Source organism: Mobula hypostoma, chromosome 12 (assembly GCF_963921235.1).
Source record: "Mobula hypostoma chromosome 12, sMobHyp1.1, whole genome shotgun sequence".
NCBI classification, from domain to species: domain Eukaryota; kingdom Metazoa; phylum Chordata; class Chondrichthyes; order Myliobatiformes; family Myliobatidae; genus Mobula; species Mobula hypostoma.
The window spans coordinates 65,475,771-65,500,343 of NC_086108.1; the positions used below are offsets into that span (position 1 = coordinate 65,475,771).

Genomic DNA, 24,573 nt, shown 5'->3' on the forward strand with positions numbered 1-24,573 from the left:
GTGCATGGTAGATTTGTGCAAGTCCAGGACTTGCTCATCATATAATGGGTGCATGATTGAATGTTATGATTAATTAAGTTCCATGGAGCATTGTTCTGGTTAAAATAGGTTATTGTTACAATTTTATTTGAAAGAACTGAATGATTTTTCTTTGTTTTAAAGCCAAGGAATAAATATATTCTTCTACTTAAGTGAACTAAAACTGACAATAATATTTCTTCCTATCGTCAACAGGAATTTGATGATGCTTCATTTTCTGAAGAAGAGCTAGTTGATGAACCTGGGGTGAATTTAAAGTTATTGAACTTAGATCCCAGTAATGTTGATGATGCCGCTGAATATTTGACGACCGAGACATTGGCAAGAGATCAGTGGACCCAAAATAATGAACAGCAGCAAATATTGGTGGGTGATGAGCAAAAGGTGAACCCAGGAATTTGTGAAACGATTCATCAGCAGAATATAAATGATCAGCTGGAATATTATGAACCTTTGGCCCTAACATCTACAAGTACAATGAATAACCAGCTTCTTAATACTTCACTTTTATTTCCGTATGATACAAATGATGTAAGTATAATATTACCGATGTGTTCTTAAATAGAATCTCTAAATTTTACAGATCAGATGTCCCAAGTTTATTTAACCTGGTTTGTAAGCATACAATAAACTTAAGTAATGTTGCTTGGTTTTTAGTAATTTTTTTCTAAATTGTAAGTGTTCTCAGTTACTTGTGTAGAGAAGTAAAAAGTAGGATCTGTAGAACACAGGAATTGCTGGATTAATAAATACAATTGCTTTCTTTCTATCGCAAGTACAGCAATAAATGTTGTTGACTAAATGTGAGAATCACTTGGTTTCTAGTAGTTTTAGACGAGATGAAGAAAAGCCATATTGGTGGAAATCCACTTAATCAAACTATGCAAGCATATGTATCTGCTGAAGACGAGGCAAGCGGTCCCGGGTTTGAATCCAGCCAGCTCCATGTAGGCTTTCTATCCTCGCTGGGTGAGCGCCAAGCTAGCAACTCGGCCTTGTTAAGAAAAACAGACAAAAATGCTAAAGAAATTGCAAGGTTGCTGTCAGATGCACCACAGGGCACAGATAGGAAAAAGGGAAAAAGAAAGCATTAGCAATATTGTTTGCAGAAAACTTTTCTTCAGAACTTTTAAGATTGTTTTAATGTCTTATAAAATATCCCACATTTGTCTCTGTTTATGCAACAGCTTCTTTCTTGGTTGTGAATAAACAAAACTAACCTTTGTATGTCGTTATACTCAATACTCCTTCCTCTTTCTCCTCTTTTTCCAAGACAACATCTCCTCATCTCATTGCTATCTTCTACACCCTCTGCTTTTCTTCTTAAGAGTTTAACTCCATTCAGAATGCTCTCGTCTGGTACAAAGATGAGAGACCAGATGCAATGCATCTGAGCTCCAGTTTGTCTCTGACTTGTATGTTCCAATGCACAAGCATAGAAGTCAGAAATGAGTTAACTCTCAATGAAGTCATCCCTTAGGGTTCGCTGAGGATCTGCTGGCTACAGGTGAGTATGATACAGCTGAATAACTAGGTTTGTGTACGAAACAATATTATTGTACTCTTGCTAGAGGATTTAAAAAAATATAACTTCCTTGCTTTGCATTGCACGTACCTATTTAAGGAAAAGAAAGATGAATGAATGGAGGAGGAGAAGATAGAAACTAAACAATGCAGCATCAGCAATGCAGACCTATGCCACGTGATCCACAGAATGCAGAATCTCTGTCTGATAAGACCATAAGATATAGGAGCAGAAGTAGGCCATTCAGCCCATCGAGTCTGCCCCGCCATTCAATCATGGGTTGATCCAATTCATCCAGTCATCCCCGCTCCCCTGCCTTCACCCCATACCCTTTGATGCCCTGACTAGTCAAGAACCTATCTATCTCTGCCTTAAATACGCCCAATGACTTGGCCTCCACAGCCGTTCATGGCAACAAATTCCACAGATTTATCACCCTTTGACTAAAACAATTTCTTCATATCTTTGTTCTAAATTTATGTCCTTCAATCCTAAAGTTGTGCCCTCTTGTCCTAGACTCCCTTACCATGGGAGATATTTTGCCATATCTAATCTGTTCAGGCCTTTTAACATTCTGAATGTTTCAATGAGATCCCCCCTCATTCTTTTGAACTCCAGGGAATACAGCCCAAGAGCTGCCAGACATTCCTCATACGGTAACCCTTTCATTCCTGGGATTATTCTCGTGAATCTTCTCTCCAATGTCAGTATATCCTTCCTAAAATAAGGAGCCCAAAACTGCACACAATACTCCAAGTGTTACCTCACGAGTGCCTTGTAGAGCTTCAACATCACATCCCTGCTCTTATATTCTATACCTCTAGAAATGAATGCCAACATTGCATTTGCCTTCTTCACCACCGACGCAACCTGGAGGTTAACCTTTAGGGTATTCTGCACAAGGCCTAAGTCCCAAGTCCCTTTGCATCTCTGCATTTTGAATTCTCTCCCCATCTAAGTAACAGTCTGCCCGTTTATTTCTTCCACCAAAGTGCATGACCATATACTTTCCAATGTTGTATTTCATTTGCCACTTCTTTGCCCATTCCCCTAGATTATCTATGTCTCTCTGCAGGCTGTCTGTTTTCCTCAACACTACCTGCTCCTCCACCTATCTTTGTATCATCGGCAAATTTAGCCACAAAACCATTAATCCCATAGACCAAATCATTGACATATATCATAAAAAGCTCCGGTCCCAGCACTGACCCCTATAGAACTTCACTGGTAATCGGCAGCCAGCCAGACTAAGATCCCTTTATTCCCACTCTGTTTTCTGCCGATCAGCCAATGCTCCACCCTTTCTAGTAACTTCCCTGTAATTCCATGGGCTCTTATTTTGCTAAGCAGCTTCATGTGTGGCACCTTGTCAAAGGCCTTCTGAAAATCCAAGTACACCACATCTACTGCATCTCCTTTGTCTACCCTGTTTGCAATTTCCTCAAAAAATTGCAATAGGTTAGTCAGGCAGGATTTTCCTTTCAGGAAACCATGCTGACTTTGGCCTATCTTGTCATGTGCCTCCAGGTACACCGTAATCTCATCCCTAACAATCAATTTCAACAATTTCCCAACCACTGATATCAGACTAACAGGTCTATAGTTTCCTTTCTGCTGCCTCCCACCCTTCTTAAATAGCAGAGTAACATATGCAATTTTCCAGTCATCTGGGTACAATGCCAGGATCTATCGATTCCTGAAAGATAATTGTTAATGCCTCCACGATCTCTCCAGCTACTTCCTTCAGAACCCGAGGGTGCATTCTGTTAGGTCCAGGAGATTTATCCACCCTTAGACCATTAAAGCTCCCTGAGCACCTTCTCAATCATAATTTTCACTGCACATACTTCAGTTCCCTGACACGCTTGAATGTCCGGTATACTGCAGATGTCTTCCACTGTGAAGACTGATGCAAAATACGCATTCAGTTCCTCTGCTATCTCTGTGTCTCTCATTACAATATCTCCAGCGTCATTTTCTATTGGTCCTATGCCTACCCTTGACTCTCTTTTACCCCTTATTATTTAAAAAAAGCTATTAATATCTTCAGAAAGAGCCACCTAGCTTAATTTTGTCTTCCAGTACTTTATCTGTAACCCAGCAATCTTAGTTCTTCAAGTACAGACTCAACTATATTTTAAATGTGGTCAAGATTTCTGGCTCTGGCAACTTTTCAGATAACATTCTCACTGATTCTTGGAAATCCTTTTCCTTTCATCGTTCAAAGTTGAGAAGGAACATTTGAGATAGTTCTGAGAATTTTGTGCCCATGGTTTAGGAGCAGCCAAGGACACAGCATAAAAGGCAGAAGCAGTAGGTCATTTCATAAGCTGTCTACCCTTTCAGGCACCTTGTGTCATTTGTGACAGTTTTACAGTTCGCGCAGTGACCTCATCGGTCACTTCCCATCCCGCAAACTGGTGTGGAAGTAAATCACTCTCAGTCACGAGGGACTGCATCAGAAGAAAAAGAATAGTTAAAATTTCTATATCCTTTTTGTTCATTCTATAAAGAGAAAAATAGATTTTTTTTAATAGATTCTTTATCTAACAAGGACCATCATAATTTTAGATACATACCTCATTTACATCACTCCTTTTCTTTTGTTATTCCAAATCTCAGCTTCTCTAATCTTTGATCAATCTGGTGACAAAAACCATTGGCTGACTAGTGGTGTAGTTCATATATACCTTGTTGCTCTTAATGATGAGAATATAAAATATAAAGGAAAGTACCCCAAATACTTTTTGAACCACTAATTCATCTATCTGCTACCTTAAGAGGAATAGATAGAGTGGATAGCCAGCGCCTCTTCCCCAGGGCACCGCTGCTCAATACAAGAGGACATGGCTTTAAGGTAAGGGGTGGGAAGTTCAAGGGGGATACTAGAGGAAGGTTTTTTACTCAGAGAGTGGTTGGTGCGTGGAATGCACTGCCTGAGTCAGTGGTGGAGGCAGATACACTAGTGAAGTTTAAGAGACTACTAGACAGGTATATGGAGGAATCTAAGGTGGGGGCTTATATGGGAGGCAGGGTTTGAGGGTCGGCACAATATTGTGGGCCGAAGGGCCTGTACTGTGCTGTACTATTCTATGTTCTATGTTTAAAGAATCTTTGTATTTCCCTCTGTACCTCTGCACTATTCAGTAATATCCCATTAATTGTGCATCCTGTTAGATTATTGTGCCTCCTAAATGCATCGCACATGCTTGCCTGAGTTAATTTCCTTTTCCCATTTCTCCATTCAACTTCCTGGACTACCTATACCTTCTAGAGGACCAAAGCTTTCCTCTTTAAAGTCAATAAAAGCAATATTTTCATATCATCTGTTAACTCTTCTCTCACTGCTCTCAAACTGGTGATACAGTATTATGTTAATGAAACTCTATTATGTTTTCTGAGGTGATTATAGATAGCATGAACCCCTTTCTAAGGCTTGTTAACATACAGCATTTTATGTATGTAGTAAAACATGTCTTAGGGGAGATTGCATATCTGTTATGTCCATTGTATATGCATTTAAATTTCATATTAATCCAAAGTTATTGATTTAAATACTACCTAATTGTTGTATTGAAATGCATGTTAAACTTGCTACACAGAACTTCCATTAAGAACCTGAGAGTAACGTTAAAATCAAATGAACAATGCTACACTGACACCGAGAATGAATGAATCTTGTTTGAATGTATATATACGTGTGTGTATGTGTGTGTGTACTTTTTAATTAAGATTCTGCGATTTAGTGTTTTTTGCATAATTATTTAAACTATTTCACTATTTCTGTTTTGGTAATATAACATTTATATATGCTAAAGGTACCAAGATTGTGAGTCATGAGTGAAGTGACTATCACAAGTGCTATTTTAAATCTATATATTTTACAGTATATATGTATGTCAATGATTTGGATGATGGAATTGATGGCTTTGTGGCCAAGTTTGCAGACCATATGAAGATAGGTAGAGGCGCAGGTAGTGTTGAGGAAGCAGGGTGACAGATTAGGAGAATGGGGAAAGGAGTGGCAGATGGAATAGGGTGTAGGTATGTGTATGGTCATGCCATTTAGCAGAGGAATAAGGTCATAGTCTATTTTCTGAGTGGGGGGAAATTTCAAAAATTAGAGGTGCAAGGGGACTTGGGAGTCCTTGTACAGGATTTTTTGCAGGTTGAATTGTTCATGCAGTGTTAACATTCATTTTGAGAGGACCAGAATAAAAAATCAAGGATGCAATACTGTGGCTTTATAAGGCATTGGTGAGGTCTCACTTGGAGTATTGTGAGTACTGTTGGGCCCCTTATCTAAGAAAAGATGTGCTGTCATTGGAAAGGGTCCAAAAGGAGGTTCATGAGAATGATTTCAGGAATGAAAGGGTTAACATCTATATATAACCATATAACAATTACAGCACGGAATCAGGCCATCTCGGCCCTTCTAGTTTGTGCTGAACTCTTACTCTCACCTAGTCCCACCGCCCTGCAGTCAGCACATAACCCTCCATTCCTTTCCTGTCCATGTATCTATCCAATTTAACTTTAAACGACAACATCGAACCAGCCATCATCAAGGACCCCCACCATCCAGGCCATGCTCTCTTCTATCACGAAGGAGATTCAGGACCCTTAGGTCCTACACTACCAAGTTAAGGAACATTTATTACCCCCTCAACCAACAGGCTCTTAAACCAGAGGTAATAACTGCACTTTCTCCAACACTGGACTGATTCCACAACCTATGGGCTTACTTCTAATCTCACCCATTCTCAGTGGAAAAAGCTGCTTGCATTTACACTATCTATACCCCTCATAATTTTGTACGCTTCATCATCGTAAACTTAGGGCTGACCTCGTGTTTTCTTGATCAACACTGGACCGATTCTGAAGAGTGTTTGATGGTTCTGGCCCTGTACTCGCTGGAGTGTAGAAGAATTAAATATTTCATTGAACCCTTTCAAATATTGAAAGGCCTAAATAGAATGGATATGGAGAGGGAGTTTCCTATAGTGGGGGAGTCTAGGACTGGAGGGCACAGCCTCATAATAAAGAGACGTCCCTTTGGAACAGAGATCAGGAGGAATTTCTTCAGGTAGAGAATAGTGAATCTTTGAAATTGATTTCCACAGATGGAGGCTAGGACATTGGGTATATTTAAAGCAGAGGTTGATAGGTTCTTGATTAGTCAGGGTGTCGAATGTTATGGGAGAAATCAGGAGAATGGGGTTGAGAGGGATAATAAATCAGCCATGATGGAATGGCAGAGTAGATTTGATGGGCTGAATGGCCTAATCCTGCTCTTCTGTCTTCTGGTCTTCATGTTGAAATGATCCAGATTGAGGTGTTGAATTTAGTGTTACAAACAGTATGTTCATTTGATTGTGATGTACCATAATATATTTTGTCTTCTTTTAGAATGAAGAGAATTTCAATGGAAATTCATTGTCCTCTGCAAGTGATACGGACATTGTCCAAGTTATGGTGCCAGAAGATTATGAAAGAACTGTTACCATAGTGAGAAATGGCCATGATCTAGGTATGACTGGTTTTAAATAATGCATGGAATTGTGGAAGATTGCGAACCAATTCCTCATTCAGTCAATATTTTAAAACCATGCAAGTATTTTCTGGAAAACCCTCAAATATTTTCAGAAGTTTTGCTGTATTTGCAGCTTCAGGAGTATATCAAATAATACCTATCTAGAAATGGAATTAATTTGACCTAGTTTTCATAAATAGTTTGACTGTGCTTCTTGTTATCTCCTTCATCATGTTAGACATAACTAAAAACTCACAAAACATCTCATCAGGGTGTATTGAAAGTATCACAATAATCAGCCTCATCCGTGTTCTTTGAGAAGGGTAGATTTCTGGAGCCTCCCTCAGGCTTGTTCCCTGCATTTAATGCCAGACTACAGCCAGTGATACATTTTGGGATTATCATTATCAATCAACTCCAAGTTTGATGAAGTATCCTGGCCTGAAACATCGGTTGTTTATTCCTCTCCATGAATGCAGACCAGACCCTCTTGCTGAGCTCCTCCAACATTTTGTGCATGTTGTTCGGAATTTGCAGCATCTGCACAATCTTGTGTTTGCCAAGTTCTTCTTTCACCTCTTGTTTCTCCTGTTTGGTGTTTTCCTTTGGAAATGGGTTCTGTTGAGACTTTACAAAGCCAAAGCAGAAACTCCATACACTTGTAAACTCTGTCCTGATCTTGCAACAGCAGAGGTGGTGATGAAGGTTTCTATTGATGATCACAGTGAAACTTGAATGGTGAGGATTGCAGACTGCATACTGGGTTTGCTCTGTTTGGGATTTAATGGGCGCTTTACCCATAAGGCTCAACGTGGCCATCTTGATATTGGCCGGGAATTGCACATGCGAGTCCCCTTATCCTGTTTTTTGTGTGTTGGACTTTGGAGATAAAGGTGTTTCCATATTCTTTTCATTATCTTACGTATGGAGATAACTTCTACTGTGGGTAATAGAAGGAAAAAAATCAAAAATAGGGTCAAGGTGGGATATCCAATTGTTCAGATCGAGTCACAATTGATTTCAGAGTGTGAACAGCAGTATTTCTTTTAAGCTCACTTGCCATATCTTGTGAAAACATGGGCAATGTCAGAAATACTATATTACTGTGATCACCTCCTATCAACTTCTTGGAAGGCCAACTTTAATGAATCTCTAGTCTGCTGGTGCACATGATCCGTCCTCTTTTTAACCATGACTTTGATATCCCCTGAGTGGAACAAGTTACTGTGCCTTACTCTGTTGCTCCCCATCTCACCCTCACTCTGTCTCTCTGTCTGTCTGTCTGACTCGGTCACTGAATCTCCTTGACACCCTCTCCCTCTCTCGCTCTGTCTCTCTGTGTAAATCTCTTTTCCTCTGCCTCCCGCTTCCTCATTCTCCCTCTCTATCTGTGACTTGTCATTCAGCATTAGGACAGGTAGCATCCAAGCTGCCTTCTAAAATGAGAGCTTGCCCCATTAAATGTATAAATTTAGAGCATGATCTCCAATAGCAATAACATGTAAAAGTCAGAAAAATACAAGACAAGCCCCACTTCCAAGCAATATAAAAGCCAGATTGATTAATTTTTTGATGTTTTACTTTTAATATTCTGAAATAATTATTTACCCTACTTAACCCTTATATTTACATCCCAAGATGCTAAAATTATATTTAAAAAATACAATCAGTAAATCTGGAGAACTGATGAAGTCTTCACCTCCTTCCTCGCCTTAACTTTAATTTCTCCATAAAGACTATCTAAGCAATATATGAATAAAACCCTGAAGGCCAAAGGAATGAAAGCTTTAGTTTTGTGTTCTACATTTGCTTGTGTTCCAAAAGGTGCACTAATGAGCACTGCATTTCAAGAACACTAATTTAATATCAGAGTAAGGTATATTTTGCATTGGCTCTGACTCAATGAAACACGTCCTGGAAATGCATCTGCATGTTGGCAAAAAAAAACACACAAAATGATGTAACAAATTTTGTACATATTTCTGGGAGAGTTAATCCTTTCATGTCACCAAAACCATATGTTGTGAGGATATGAACTTCCTGACCAAGAATTTATTTATAATTCCACCCAAGTTTACAAATGGCTGTTTTATGTACAGCATGTACGTAAGAGGAAGCATATGGAAGACCATTGGGATGAATTTGCCAGCTGCTGCGGAGCGGCAAAAATCTTCTACTGGGTAGAAGCACAGTTTGTGGCATTAATTTGACAACTAGAAAAAATTGCAATCCTTTGTTATGGATATGAAAATACAATATAAATATGCAGCAGTAAATAATTGCTAGGTCCTCAGTAGCTCTGTTAACTACTTTTTAAAAATAAATTTAATGGAAATCTTTGGGTGGCAAGCTAGCACACTTTACAGGTCACTGATCAGGGTTTGATTCTCACCGCTGTCTTTAAGGAGTTTGTAAGTTCGGTTTATGATCATGTGGGTTTCCTCTGGTTCCTCTGGTTTTCTCCCCTTATTGCCTCTCAAAGATATACACCTAGGGTTAGTAGGTGTGGATGTGTTATGTTGGCACCGGAAAGGTGCGGACAGTTGCGGGGGCTGCACCCAGCACAATACTTGCTATTTTTGATTTGATGCACATGACACATTTCATGGTATGCTTCAACGCACATATAACAAATAAAGTTAATATTTAAATCTTTAATCTTTTACATCAGTACAGTATATTCCATTGCAGGATGTTAATAATTGATATTGGAAATAGTTAATCTTTAATTGTAATTTTAAAAGTTTAATCAAAGTGATTTTGAATGGAAATTTGGATTGGCAATTATATACAGTGGATTCTGGTCAATTGGGACACCTCTGGATCAGTACATTTTGGCCCAATTAAGTGGTTGCACCAATTAGCCAAAGTTTCATGGGAATAGCATAAAGATGTAAAACTGCATTTAGCTCAGTAGCAAGTTATGTACTTAAATGAAATACAGAACAAATTGGAACACTGCCGATATTACTGCAGTGTTATAAACCTGGTAGTTTTTGGCAGAGGAATTCATAGAGTGTATGTTATATTGTTCTTCTGATTTACTAAATGAACAAAATCAGCACAGACAGCGCATCCAGATAATGGCCTGGCTTCATAGAGTCATAGACCACTACAGCACAAAAACAGACCCTTTGGCCCATCTAATCCATGCCGAATCATTAATCTGTCTGGTCCCATTGACCTGCATCTGGGATATAGCCCTCCATATCCCTCCCATCCATATACCTATCTAAATTTCTTTTTAATGTTGAAATCAATCCCACATCTACCACTTGCGCTGGCAGCTGATTTCACACTCATTCCAACCACTGTGAAGAAGTTCCCTCTCATGTTCCCCTTAAGTATTTCACCTGTCACCCTTAACCCATGACCTCTAATTGTAGTCTCGCCCAACCTTAGTGGAAAAAGCCAAATGCATTTACCCTATGTATACCCCTCAAAATTTTATATACATCTATCAAATCTCCCCTCAGTCTTCTGAGGAATAAAGCCCTAAACTATTGAACCTTTCCCTCTAATCAGGTCCTCAAGTCTGAGTAACATCTCGTAAATTTTCTCTGCACTCTTCAATCTTATTTACATCTTTCCTCTAGGCAGGTGACCAAAACTGGACATGATACTCCAAATTAGTCCTCACCAGCATCTTACACAACTTCAACATAACATCCCAAATCCTGTACACCGTACACTGTTTTATGAAGGCCAGTGTGCTAAAAGTTTTCTTTATGACGCTTCCAGCATGAAATATTTTCAAATATCACTGCTTTTTAATTCAGCCTTGGTCAACCTAAATGAATATTATTACACAAGCATGCGCAACTGACACTATTTAAAAACTGCTGAATCTAAGCACAGAATATTGTCTAATGGGCATATAACTGCATGTGACTGACACTAGTTAGGTGTTACATCTTCCAAATCTTCATTTTTCTTGCAACATTCAAAATTATTTTCGATATCTTCAAATTCTTAAAAGATCCTAACTTGCTGAAGAAGTAAAATTGTTTAATTTTCACTCCTGGCTGTTTCTCACATCTCCAAGGTGAATACTAAAACCACAGTGATCAAGACCCTTCTGAATTGTCTTACTGCTTATCAGTGGGTGGCGTAAATCACTGCTGTTTGAATGCAAACACACACAACTGACACTATTTAAAAACTGTTCACTGTAAGCATGGTGTAGTAGCTAACTGTTCTGCAAAAGTCTCTTGTCCCAATTAAGCAACATTGTGCCCCAAATAAGAAAGGAAATTCTGGCCATTTTCTCGATTAGTTTTTGTTCTTTAAGAATAGTCCCAATTAAGTGGCTGCCCTGATCAACCAATGGCAGAGTTAACATGCAAAAAAAATGAATTAGATTTTTTTTACTGTTTTCAATTTCAACTGTTACTGAATATCTGGTATAAATTTAGCCATCGATTGAATTATATAAATAGGTCATCCCATTGTAGAGTTATTTTATACCGGTAATTAAGTTCAGTTAATGAAGAAATTACTTATGGAAATGGTTTAATCTCATATTTTTGCAAAAATTATTTGTTCTGCCTACCATGAAGAATTTCAAATCATGTCTAATCAAATTTATTGTCATTTAATTATATACATGTATATAACGTATATGACCACATAATGTAGATAGAAATGAGACGTTTCTTCAAACTAGGGTGTAAAGCATAGTTGTACACATAACACACTTAACACATGATAACTTATGAAGGTAAGGATAAAATCTACAGGTGAATCACACATAAATAACAAACTAAAGTGCATTAATATTAAATATTGTGATGTACGGAACAGATTAACCAGTGACACTTTGAATACATTGTGGCAGTGATTTCAGAAGACTAATTGCTTGGGGGAAAGTCTGTTTTGCATCCTGACTGTACTTTTTTTAATGCATTGTACTCTCCTGTCTGATGGTAGAAAGTCAAAGAGGGTGCTGGGTGGATGGGTGGGCCCTGCATATACAGTGCTCCTGATAAATGTCCCTGATGGATGGTAGGGAGACCCCTGTGATCCTCTTGGCTGTTCTCACAGTCCTTATAGGAACTTCTGGTCTGATGCTCCTGTAAAACACAGTTAAGATGGTGGTGGTGGGGGGGGGTGCCCTCAATCTTCTTTGGAAGTGGAGGGGCTACTGTGCCTTCTTGTTCAGGGAGGTGATATTAAGGGACCAGATGAGATCATCTGTGATGTGAATTCCCAGGAACTTGGTGCACTTAATCTTCTCTGTGGAGGACCCATGTATTTGCAGAGGGGGGATGGTTTGTCTGCACCTTCCTGAGGTCCACAATGATTTCCTTGATCTTCTCGATGTTCAGGCTTAGGTTGTTCTTCTCACACCAATCCACCAGCCACTCCACTACCTCTCTGTACTCTATCTCGTCATCATTCTTGATAAGGCCAGCCATTATTGTGTCATCCGCAAACTTGATGACACAATTTGAACTGGATCCTGCAACACAGTCATGCATCAGTAGTGTGAACAGCAGCAGCCTAAGCACACAGCTTTGGGGAGCACCAGTGCTCAATATAATGGGAAGGGAGACATTGCTGACCACTCAGATTGTCCCAAGATCCTCTCATATCCCCTTTGTCAATCATCTGTCCAGCTCTTGGCTTCATCCCTCCCCCTCCTGTCTTCTCCTATCATTTTGGATCTCCCCCTCCTCCCACTTTCAAATCTCTTACTAATGCTTCCTTCAGTTAGTCCTGACGAAGGGTCTCGGCCTGAAACATCGACTGTACCGCTTCCTAGAGATGCTGCCTGGCCTGCTGCGTTCACCAGCAGCTTTGATGTGTGCTGATTGTCCATATATTCTCTGTTTTGGCTCCCAACTTTTAAAACCTATTTTATTTTTCTCTGCCTATGAGTTCTCTGCAAAGTTTTGCTTGCCAACTGTAATGGGTTGAAATAATGTTGATTTTCTTCACTGTAAACTAGGCTTTACTAACAGGTTTCCACCTTTTACCAGGCTACCTGGCATGGAATTTAATCCATTTACGGAAATTCAAATTCCATGGATCTATGTCCTAAAACTCTGGATTGGTACCTCCATGGTAACTAATGGAAAGAATAGAGAAGCCATATGGGTTGGAATATAATGTTGCCAATTGATCTTGCAGTTCTCTTTTCCTATTTGTGTAAATAAAGGACATATCCATGATCAATTTTATTCTATCTGTGATGTGCTTAATTGCAAAGATCCTCAATTCTTATTGCATTTAGTCATTTTACAAATTTGTTGGATATTTTTGTTAGTTCCTTTTATAATATCCAGTAATTAGCCAATTGTAATGTATACTTCATCAAAATCAGTGGCAAATGATTATCTGCAAGGTATCCCGTCACTCAGACAGAATGAGTAAGGACATTATTTTCTGGAGGTGTCTCCCCAGCTCACTCTTCATCACATCCACTTCAGGCATTTTATGCTAAAAGTGAAGATAGGATATGTTTGTCAAATTGAATGAATGGGAACAAAGAGTGATTAAGTTAGTAAGTTGATGTTTGCAAACAATATGTTTGATATTTGATATCTTGCACTTATTGGTATTATTTAGATGCTAAATATAAAAACTCCTCTGAGATCAGTCAACATAACTTCAGTTTCCCTGAGCAGTTTGCTGCTTTCACAACCACCCTCTAGAAGCTTTGTCTGTTTTCCTCCTAGTGACTAATTGATGGAAGCATCGTGACTCTGGAATCTTAGATGTAATGGCTACTAATGAGCACCAGATTCAACAGAAGCAAACATTTCTTGCCCGAATATATCTAGCTTACTTGCTTCTCCAGCTGCTCTTCAAGAAGTCGAGAGCCTAGATTTATTCATTGTGATTATTTAACTTCTGACATTGATCGATTTATTTGAAATGGAAAATTATGGTGTTAAAATTACACTGATTAGATAACTGACCTCCCATCTGCTCATGTTTCATGTACGAGTGCCACGTTATTCTTTACGACCCAAGTAAATGTTCTTGCAGCAAACCATAACTTGCGCCTTCGGTAATACTAATGTTTGTAGTTTGTGGCCATATGCTATTCCTAGCCAGTTACAATATCATTAAGTCATAGAGATATACAGTATGGAAACCAACCCTATTAGCCCACCAAGTCCACACTAACCATCCATCACACAGTTTGAATATTAATTCAATCCCAACTCATTTTATTCTCCCCATACTTATGTCAATTCAGAGCCAGATTTTACCAAATACCTAGACACAACGGGCACTGTAGAGTGGCTAATTAACTTACCAATAGGCATATTTTTGTGATGTAACAAGAAACGAAATGGGAGCAACCAGTGGAAATCCACACCATAATATTGAGAATGTACAAATTCTACACACACAATGCCAGAGGTCAGGATTGAACCTGGAAGAAATTCTCACATTTATTTTTTATCATTATTTTACTTGGGCTAGGGTTGAGCATAAAAAGTGATCACAGAGGACCTGGAGCAATCATCAAAGACATTGAGGATGAGGGAGCTGCTGGAAGAGATGGACAACTCCAGAAGGGGGATTATATTGTTGCTTTGAACATGGAGCCCATTAGTGGTCTAAGTTCAATACAGAAGCAATTAATTTTTGCCAGTAAAGCCATCAATGAGGAAATCATGTGAGTATTTCCCTTATGTTTGTTGTGCATTTTTTGATTTGATTATTGTGGTGCGTATTGTCCCAGTTTCGCAAAGGTTTTATATAGGTTGAGCACCCCTTATGCAAAATTCCAAAATCCTAAAACCTCCAAAATCCAAAGTTTTTTTGAGCGCTGCATGACATCACAAACGGAAATTTCCACTAGGCGCAGGACAAGTTCCAGGGTGCAGGTCTTTGTGGACCATGGACAGTTTTGAGAAGTGATCTCACCTATGTAGTGAACAGAAGTGAAACAAAATTAGAAAAACACTGCATAAAGTGGAAAAGGAAGATCTTGATAAGCATTGAAAGAGTGGATTCATCAGCGGCAGAATGAATATATGCCACTTAATGGTATGCTGATCATGAAACAAGCAAAGATCTATCACTACAAACCGAAAATTGAATGTAAAGTGTCTGCTAATGATGAACCAGCAGTGAAATTCGTTGATAAATTTCCCAAGATCGTCGCTGATGAAAATCTAACATGCATCAGTACAGATGTGTGATGAATAAGAATATGATAAAGATTGCTTATCAGTGGCACATACTGTAAATTCAGAGTCGGGAATAATGACAAAGCGAAACAGCTAACAACAGGAATTCTGCAGATGCTGGAAATTCAAGCAACACACATCAAAGTTGCTGGTGAACGCAGCAGGCCAGACAGCACCTCTAGGAAGAGGTACAGTCGACGTTTCAGGCTGAGACCCTTCGTCAGGACTAACTGAAGGAAGAATTAGTAAGAGATTTGAAAGTGGGAAGCGAAACAGCTACTGACTGTCCACCTGGGCAGCTAAGGTAGTGATAGCTTATCTTTCTGATAGTTCAATACACACATTATTGTTTCATGCACAAAATTATTAAAAAAATTATATCAAACTACCTTCAAGGTATATGTACAAGTTGTAAATGAATTTCTTGTTTAGACTTGGGTCCCATCCCCAAGGTATTGCATTATTTCGATGCAAGTGTTCCAAAATCTGAAATCAGAAACACTTCCGGCCCCGGGCATTTCAGATAAGGTTTGCCCAATGTTGTGATTTTGTCACTAACCTCAGCTATTGACCAATGTCAATGGGGTCTGCCTGTAAAATAGTTTATTCTTGTGAATTATAACTTACCTAATTATGACTTCCTATAGAACTTATTTTTGGTAATTAGTCTTTTCTGTCTATAAAGTGAACACATATGCCAAGTTCACCAAGCTTCCAGACATTGTAGATTTAAGTTAGAAGCAGCAAATATGAGTCAAGCGTGTGGAGTTTAAATTAAAAACTGACGAAGATCTTGCTAATGGAAGACCATCATGCATTATTCTTTCTGTGTTCAGGATTTTTTTCTGAAGTGTTGAAAAAGATGTAGTGTTATTTGTGATTTTTTGGACTGTTTCAGCTGCATCTGTTGGAACCACTAGTGCACTGCCAATGAACTTGAACTGAGTTCTGGACTTCCACATATGTTCTCTGAGCCATGGAAATCTGGTGTTGTAGTTACTTGAAGGCTAATTTGGCCTATTCATTCCACCATAGGATTACTTATGGGTTTCTTGTGGAGGGCTTCAGTTTGCTTGGATACCCTTTTTTTTTCCTCTGTGTGATCCTTTACAAAAATACACCTGACATAAGATCAAGAACGGTACTGTTTACATTGAGGATGGTGGGACAAAAATTTTGATGGAAGTATGAAGGTCAATTTGTTTTATTAACCTATTTTTCTGTATTGTAATGTTTAGTTATGTGGTTTTAATTTTTTTAATTGTTTTAGAAAAAACTTAACTGCCAATTGCAGTTTTTGCTGACTGTCAGAGTCAAGAGTGTTTTAGGGCAAGGTCCTGTCATCATCCACATTGTGCTGTTCGACTTTGAGGTGCACAGTGCCAACATGATAAGTCCTCCACATCAGACTAGGCATGGGTAGACTACTTGCAAATATTTCACACTTGGAGACTGGGCAGTTTCAATGTGAACTACTGTTAATTTAATGTTACAGCCAAGGACAAATGCTGTTGAAGAAACAAATTTCCTTTAAAATGGAATTCTTGTCAATAATGAAACTTGTTTCCTGAGGCCATCATCCAAATAGTGACTGGTTATTTCGTTATTCAAGCCATGAGATTGCCTTGTCCAAAGGGAAAGTTCTTTCACTTTATCTGATTGTTGTTACGTTTCACTTCAGGCAAGATGACAGTTAACATTGTCAACTAACTCAAGCCTCAAATAGATTTTGTATGTTTTTCACTCTCACTTACTATACCCCTTTCTCTAACCTTGACAGACTCTACAATTATTCTTTTTGGCTTAGTATCAATTTTTGTTGAAATTCATTCCTGCTAAGTATCCTGATAAGTTTCTCCGTTAAAATTTTATGTTAATACGACATCATATTGTTATAGAAAAGTTCATTCACTTATCAATTGTCTTTCTCTTCAAGTAATAATGAATATTGGTCTTTAAATTACTAATTCTATAGTGCTTGGTTGCATGCAATTGTGCTGAAATAATGCATGTTAAAAATCCATAAGGATAAAAAGAATTATTCATGGATGATGTTGAAATGTGATAATCATGTATTCCTTAGTGCTTGTGAATACCCAAAAGGACTAGTCTACTCTTGCATGACAATATTTTTCCTGTTCCTTGCTATAAACACTGACTTTACACTGTGATTTATAAACTCTAACTCACTCTCAGAGCTTTGACTTTCCTCAAATGAGTCCTGCTTAGTTTTGAGACTTGATATTGGTCAAAGGGAATGCCGTGGGTTCTTACAGTGCAGTCCACTTCTGTATACCTTTTCAATGAGTTAATACTCAAGGGGAAAAATGCTAATTTAATTCTCCTCCATGATTTCTGGGTGCTACTTTAAACCTCGGCCCATCAACTCCACCTGAAACTGGAGATTCATTGTGACAGCTCTGTATGAAGTATCTATTTTGTAACTAACTCTGAGCTCTTTAGTTAGTGGAATTTGTGGAAACCAGTATAACTGGCCAAGAGAATGTTGTTTCTTTCTCTTAATTGAAATTGACTTTTAAATTACATTTCTTTTTTTGGTTGTGGGGAATTCAGGATTACTTATATACCAGCAAAGGATGTGGATCACTATAAAAGATTTTTTGCTTCAAAGCAAACCAATTCTAGCAGTGCTGCAAAATTGACAACACAAGTGGGGATGAAAGCTGCTGCAAGGTATTTACATTGCTTCTTCTATGTATTTTTAGTTCACTTTTTAATACTTTTGGATGGATTTCCAAACTAAAAATTGTAAGCAGTTTTCCGGGGGGGGGGGGGGGTGAGTTTTGCTATTGAGATACGTAAATATTTTCAAACAAACAAAGCGCTGTCAGTATTTACAATTTGACAATGGTTGGAAGGTTCACCAGTAGCTTCTAAATGTATATTTATAGAAATGTTTGACCAAGTTAAGGACAGATGTAGACTTTAGAGAGCAAAGCTGTACTGGGTTATCCAGTTATTATGTCATTATTTAAGCTTATGTATTTATTCCAATTTTTATAATGTAATTTTAGAAAAGGTTTAGGGAGTCTTATATGCTCTGAAATTAGTTAAGGTCCTGAATGACAATGACAGTGTTTTTTTTTAATTGTTTCTCATTGAAAAGGACCACCAAGGTGTATCAACTTGCTGCCATTTTCTACTACATCTTAGTGGCAGAAGTCAGATCTAACTTTACAAAAGTAAATTCTTAGAAAGCAGGTGGCTTAGAAAGGTCCTGGTTGAGTTCTGAAGTCATCTTCAACATCTTTAACCTCTCACTTAGGCAGTAGTGTACTCTTCCCATTTGCTTCAAGGAAACATCCATCTCCTTCATATCCCCAAGAAAATTAAAGTGTCCTATCACAATAATTCCAACCAGCTGTGCTACCATTGACCATAATAAAGTGCTTAAAGAGATTGACAATGGCCCACAACAGTGTTAACCTTCCAAACAATCTAGACTCTCTGCAATCTGCATTCAGTTTCAAAAAAGGACTACAGTCTACCAGTACATTCAGTACATTCAGCTCTGGATCACCTTGACAATAAATATATACCGTATACAGGTGTCCCCCACTTTTCGAATGTTCGCTTTACGAAACCTCACTGTTACGAAAGACCTACATTAGTACCCTGTTTTCGCTAACAGAAGGTGTTCTCACTGTTACGAAAAAAAGCAGCACGCGTGGAAAAAATCAGTGTGTGATAAAAGGCAGTGCGCGTCCCGAGCAGCCACTCTCCCCCGGAGTCGGAACTGCATTCTTGCCGGCATTGCTTAAACACATGTCTGTGAGTAGCCATTTGCAAGATGAGTTCTAAGGTATCGGAAAAGCCTGAAAGAGCTGGTAAGAGTGTTACACTTAGCGTAAAACTAGACATAATTAAGCGTTTTGATCGTGGTGAATGAAGTAAGGACTAAGTGGTTTGGCTTGTGGAAGCTGACGAAGATGATGTTGAAGCAACACACATCAAAGTTGCTGGTGAACGCAGCAGGTCAAGCAGCATCTTCAGGAAGAGGTACAGTCGACGTTTCAGGCCGGGACCCTTCGTCAGGACTAACTGAAGGAAGAGCTAGTAAGAGATTTGAGTAGGGGAGGGGGAGATCCAAAATGATAGAAGAAGACAGGAGGGGGAGGGATGACCAAGAAAGGATACATGGCCGTGATAGCGAGTCTGAGTCAAAATGTGGTCGAAAAGTTGAAGAGCCAAAGAAATTACAGATGGGGAGCAGTGAGAGATGGTTTCACTGAACTCCCATCGAAGAGAAGATTTAAACTTCTTCAGCGTAGGCATCACTGAAAGAGGCTTCGCAGTAGTGAATTTAAAAATGCAAACACGAGGAATTCTGCAGATGCTGGAAATTCAAGCAACACACATCAAAGTTGCTGGTGAAAGCAGCAGGTCAGGCAGCATCTTTAGGAAGAGGTACAGTCGACGTTTCAGGCCGGGACCCTTTGTCAGGACTAACTGAAGGAAGAGCTAGTAAGAGATTTGAAAGTGGGAGGGGGAGGGGGAGATCCAAAATGATAGGAGAAGACAGGAGGATTTTGGCAACCCACGACCAAGAACTGACAGATGAAGAGCTGATGCAATTGGAAGAGGAAAGGATAACAATCGAAACCGAATGAGTAATGATAAAGTACAACTTTAATTTTGAGAGGGTACGTCGGTTTAGGGGATATTTGCAGGAAGGTTTGAGTGCTTACAAAGAACTGTATGATAGAAAAATGCGCGAGACTCAGCAGTCAAGCAAGCCTTCCACATCAGCCACAGCAGACGACGAACCTCGACCTTCGACATCGAGGCGGGCAGTCATAGGAGTAGATGAGCTGCCTGCTGTAATGGAAACAGACGATGAGATGACACCCCAGTGTCCCACCACCTCAGCACCCAGGCCGCGGACAGATACCGATTCATGGAGAATGCAGCAGTAGCCGGGAAGCACCCAGCACATCTTTAAGAAAAAAGCCAAAATAAACAAACTAATTAATTAGGTACCACCTAGCACGTAATTGTCGGCCCAGATCAGAGGCAATGCAATCCACAATCATCTGTGATCTGGGCCGACATTTGCGTGCTGGGCGGCACCTAATTAATTAGCTTGTTTATTTCGGCTTTTTTTCTTAAAGATGTGCTGCGTGCCTCCGGGCTACCCCTGCATGCTTCGCGGATCGGTATCGGTTTGCTGTCCGGAAGGTGGGGGCCACTGCACCACCCAAACACCGATGACTCAGTCTAACACACCACCATCAGTGTGCTCCGCGCTTTCCCAATTCCGGTAAGTGATACTACACTGTACATACATTATTTCTACTTTAGATCGGCTGTGTATTTTTACGTGTTATTTGGTATGATTTGGCGGCTTCATAGCTTAAAGGTTACTGGAGAGCACTTGCGCCATGTTTCTGTGGAGAGCGCTTGCGTAACATTTTCACTACAGAGAACAGTTCAGGCAATGATTGTGGAAAAGTATTTCTACTTTATATAAGCTGTGTATTTATCATATCATTCCTGCTTTTACTATATGTTACTGTTATTTTAGGTTTTATGTGTTATTTGGCATGATTTGGTAGGTTATTTTTGGGTCTGCGAACGCTCACAAAATTTTCCCATATAAATAAATGGCAATTGTTTCTTCACTTTACGACGTTCCAGCTTACGAACCATTTCACAGGAACGCTCTACCTTCTGATGGCGGGGGAAACCTGTACATTCAGTGGCACTGTTCCCTCTAAGCTGCGCTGGTATGCGACCACACAGTAACGGAATTACTCCTGCACAGATAGCTTTTGTTGCTGTGCCAAAAGAAAAAATGTATTTTCTTTTATATAATGTTTTATTAAAGTGCCATGTAAAAATATCCCGCTCAGAGCAATGGTTGATCCACGCAATTGCAAAAAAAAAATTAGAGGGCAAGTTATTCAGTGGTCACTTTATGATGTATGGAAGTGGAACCTGGTGTGGTCTTCTGCTGCTGTAGTCCATCCACTTCAAGGTTCAACATGTTGTAAATTCAGATATTCTTTCCTGCACACCATTGTTGTAACACATGGTTATTTGAGTTATTTCTGCCTTCCTGTTAACTTGAAGCAGCCTGGACCTCTCATTAACAAGTATTTTCATTCATGGAACTGTTGCTCGCTGGATTTTATTTTTCGTTTTTTTTTTGCACCATTCTCTGTAAACTCTAGAGACTTGTGTGTGAAAATCCCAAGAAATCAGCAGTTATTGAGTCACACAAACAACAACGTCTGACACCAACAATCATTCCATGGTCAAAGTCCCTTAGATTACATTTCTTCCCCATTCTTAGTTGGTCTGAGCAACAACTGAACCTCTTAACCACATCTGCATCTTTTATGCAGTGAGTTGCTGCCACATGATTGGCTGATTAGACTGAATATTTGCATAAAGTGGCCACTGTGTGTATGTTAGGGTGTTATATGATTAGAGTTCAGTCTTCAACCCCATGATGCATAATAAGGTGCAAGGAATTTCACTGCACATTGATGTATAATGACAATAATTTAAACTGAATCTAACCTGAATCTGATAGAAGGAACTCCTTGTCAAATTAAATCCTTTCCTTTGAGGCCAATGATTATATATATAACCATTGCTGATTGAATAATAGTTCTGGTGATTAATAATAGTGCACATATTAAATACTTCTTAATTTGTTAGATTTTAAAATTAAAAATCTGTATTTGTATTTTTTTTCATTTTTGTTGTATAAAATTAAATGTAAACTTTGATTTTAACACAGTGTTATTCTTTTATTATCAGTGAACTGCCAGAAAGAGAAGAAGGTGAAGGGGAAGAAACCCCAATTTTGAGTCATTGGGAGGCACCGCGAAGGTACAATAGCATCAAACAGTTTAATTATTGTTTCCTACCTTGTTTCCTATTCTATTCCCTTCAAGTTTATTTATGTTTGTAGAGGCACATCATCAAAAAAGTTACATTGAACTATTGAAAAAGAAATTCTTTATCATACAAGATATGCCTAGACTTTCAAAGAAGCTCTTATGATAAATGACTATTATTATGTTTGCATTTTTTTTGATTGAAATGTAATAAAGTTGACGTTTCCTTTAGTACTGTGAGAAGTTTCATAGAAAACTTACCGGTTTTGGATGATTTTCTGTTTTTATGGGTTAAAATCAGAAAACGTGAGTTTTGATCTTGCGATATAACTACTAATTATAATGATACATTTGAATTTGATAACAAAAATACAAAGAATGATTTTTTCTCTTCATTTCTTATCTTCTTCACAGAGTTGAGCTTTGGCGAGTACCAGGTGAATCACTTGGTATCAGTATTGTTGGTGGTAACACAGTAATAAAAAAACTGAAAAATGGTGAGGAACTGAAAGGAATTTTTATTAAACATGTCTTAGAGGAGAGTCCAGCTGGAAGATCAAATGCTTTGAAAACTGGGGACAAAATTATTGAGGTAAATTATTTTGAATTACATTACCATTTTATCAATCAGTCTGTTCTTACTTAATAAGAGCCTAAGCAACTTCTGCTATAGTTGATGTTTGAGAATATCTTGGTACATTGAATATTTTCTTGGGATAAAAGACAAACATAAGCACTAAAGTTTTCAACCAAATTGATATGAAGAATCTTCAAACAACTATTTGTTTTGTTCTCTAAACACCATCCTGAATTTACTGATTTTACATTTTTTTTCAAAAAACTGATTATTAAAGATTAAAAATACAATGGAAAATTATGTAGTTATGATGTTTAATTGGCAAATATATTGTAAAGTGTAATATGGAATCCAGATCTCTTTCATGCTTTCCTCATTAAAGACCTTCCCCAGCTAGGACAGTGGTTCCCAACCCTTTTTATGCCATGGACCAGTAGCATTAAGCAAGGTGTCTGTGGAGTCCGGGTTGGGAATCCCTGATCAAGGACATGCCCTCTTTGTTGTACTGCCATTGGGGAGGAGGTAGAGGAGCATAAAGACACACGGTCAAGAAGAACTGCTTTCTTTGTTCCCCAGTGAGATTTCAGAATGGTCCATTGAACCCATGTATCATAGTTTCATTTCTTTAGTATGTAGAACATTAAGAATTAGTGCAGGAAAAGGACATACTGTACATAATCTGTTTTCCATCTTTAATGAAGAAAATCACTTTACCTCTGTCTTAAGTAACCAACTCTATTCTAAAATGAAGTTTTCTAATTTTAGAATCCCCCATGAGAGAAAGCTTTTTATAATAATGGGGAACTGAGAGTAATAGCCCATGGGGGGTATTTTTAACCTCATCAACCTCCCCCATCACCCCCAGAAATTTATGTTTCAATAAATTAAGACCTCTCAGTCTTCTAAACTCCAATGAATAGTAACCATATAACCATATAAAAATTACAGCACGGAAACAGGCCACCTTGCCCCTTCTAGTCTGTGCCGAACTCTTACTCTCACCTAGTCCCACTGACCTGCACTCAGCCCATAACCCTCCATTCCTTTCCTGTCCATATATCTATCCAATTTAACTTTAAACGACAACATCAAACCTGCCTCAACCACTTCTGCTGGAAGCTTGTTCCACAGAGCTACCACTCTATGAATAGTAAGCCAACCTACTCAATCTCACTCATTACCTCCTCCAAAACTTCTCTTCAGCTTAGTACAAAGGAGCCTGTCCTTTTTTGTTTAATGGTTTTTTTCCTATACATTTTTCTATACATGCTAACCAGGAGAAAATTCCTCTCTATTCGTAGCCTGTTAAGCTTTAAAAGAATTTTTGTAGTTTCATAGAAACATAGAAAACCTACAGCACAATACAAACCCTTTGACCCATGAAGCTGTGCCGAACATGTCTTTACCTTAGAAATTGCCTAAGGTTACCCATAGCCCTCTATTTTTCTGAGCCTCATTAACACGTCCAGGAGTCTCTTAAAAGACCCTATTGTATCTGCCTCCTCCACCATCACCGGCAGCCCATTCCACGTACTCACCACTCTCTGTGTAAAAAAACTTACCCCTGACATCTCCTCTGTACCTGCTTCCAAGCACTTTAAAACTGTGCCATCTCATGCTAGTCATCTCAGCCCTGGGAAAAAGCCTCTGACTATCCACACGATCAATGCCTCTCATCACCTTATACACTTTCAATAAGATTTCTTCCCAGTCTTCTAAAGTCCAGAGAATACAGGCATACTCTAGTCAAGTTCTGCTCTTGCAGCAAACCTGCTATCCCTGTATTCAGTCTGCTTATTCTTTATGCACTCTCTCTATGGCAAGTTCATGCATACTTAGTTAGGTTCCAAGACCAAAATTGTGCACATTACTCAAAGTAT

At 38.7% G+C, this 24,573-nt stretch overlaps 1 protein-coding gene across 5 annotated transcripts in view; it reads left to right on the forward strand.

The window, feature by feature from the left end:
• The window catches only part of LOC134354873 (inaD-like protein), a 332,069-nt gene that overhangs the window by 122,230 nt on the left and 185,266 nt on the right, over positions 1 to 24,573 (forward strand). For all 5 annotated transcript variants that reach the window (XM_063064296.1, XM_063064298.1, XM_063064297.1 and 2 more), the window contains exons 21-26: positions 235 to 570; positions 6,974 to 7,094; positions 14,535 to 14,730; positions 17,822 to 17,941; positions 22,037 to 22,108; positions 22,531 to 22,708. In XM_063064296.1, the coding sequence (XP_062920366.1) occupies positions 235 to 570; positions 6,974 to 7,094; positions 14,535 to 14,730; positions 17,822 to 17,941; positions 22,037 to 22,108; positions 22,531 to 22,708 (1,023 nt within the window). The remainder of the gene's footprint in view (positions 1 to 234; positions 571 to 6,973; positions 7,095 to 14,534; positions 14,731 to 17,821; positions 17,942 to 22,036; positions 22,109 to 22,530; positions 22,709 to 24,573) is intronic.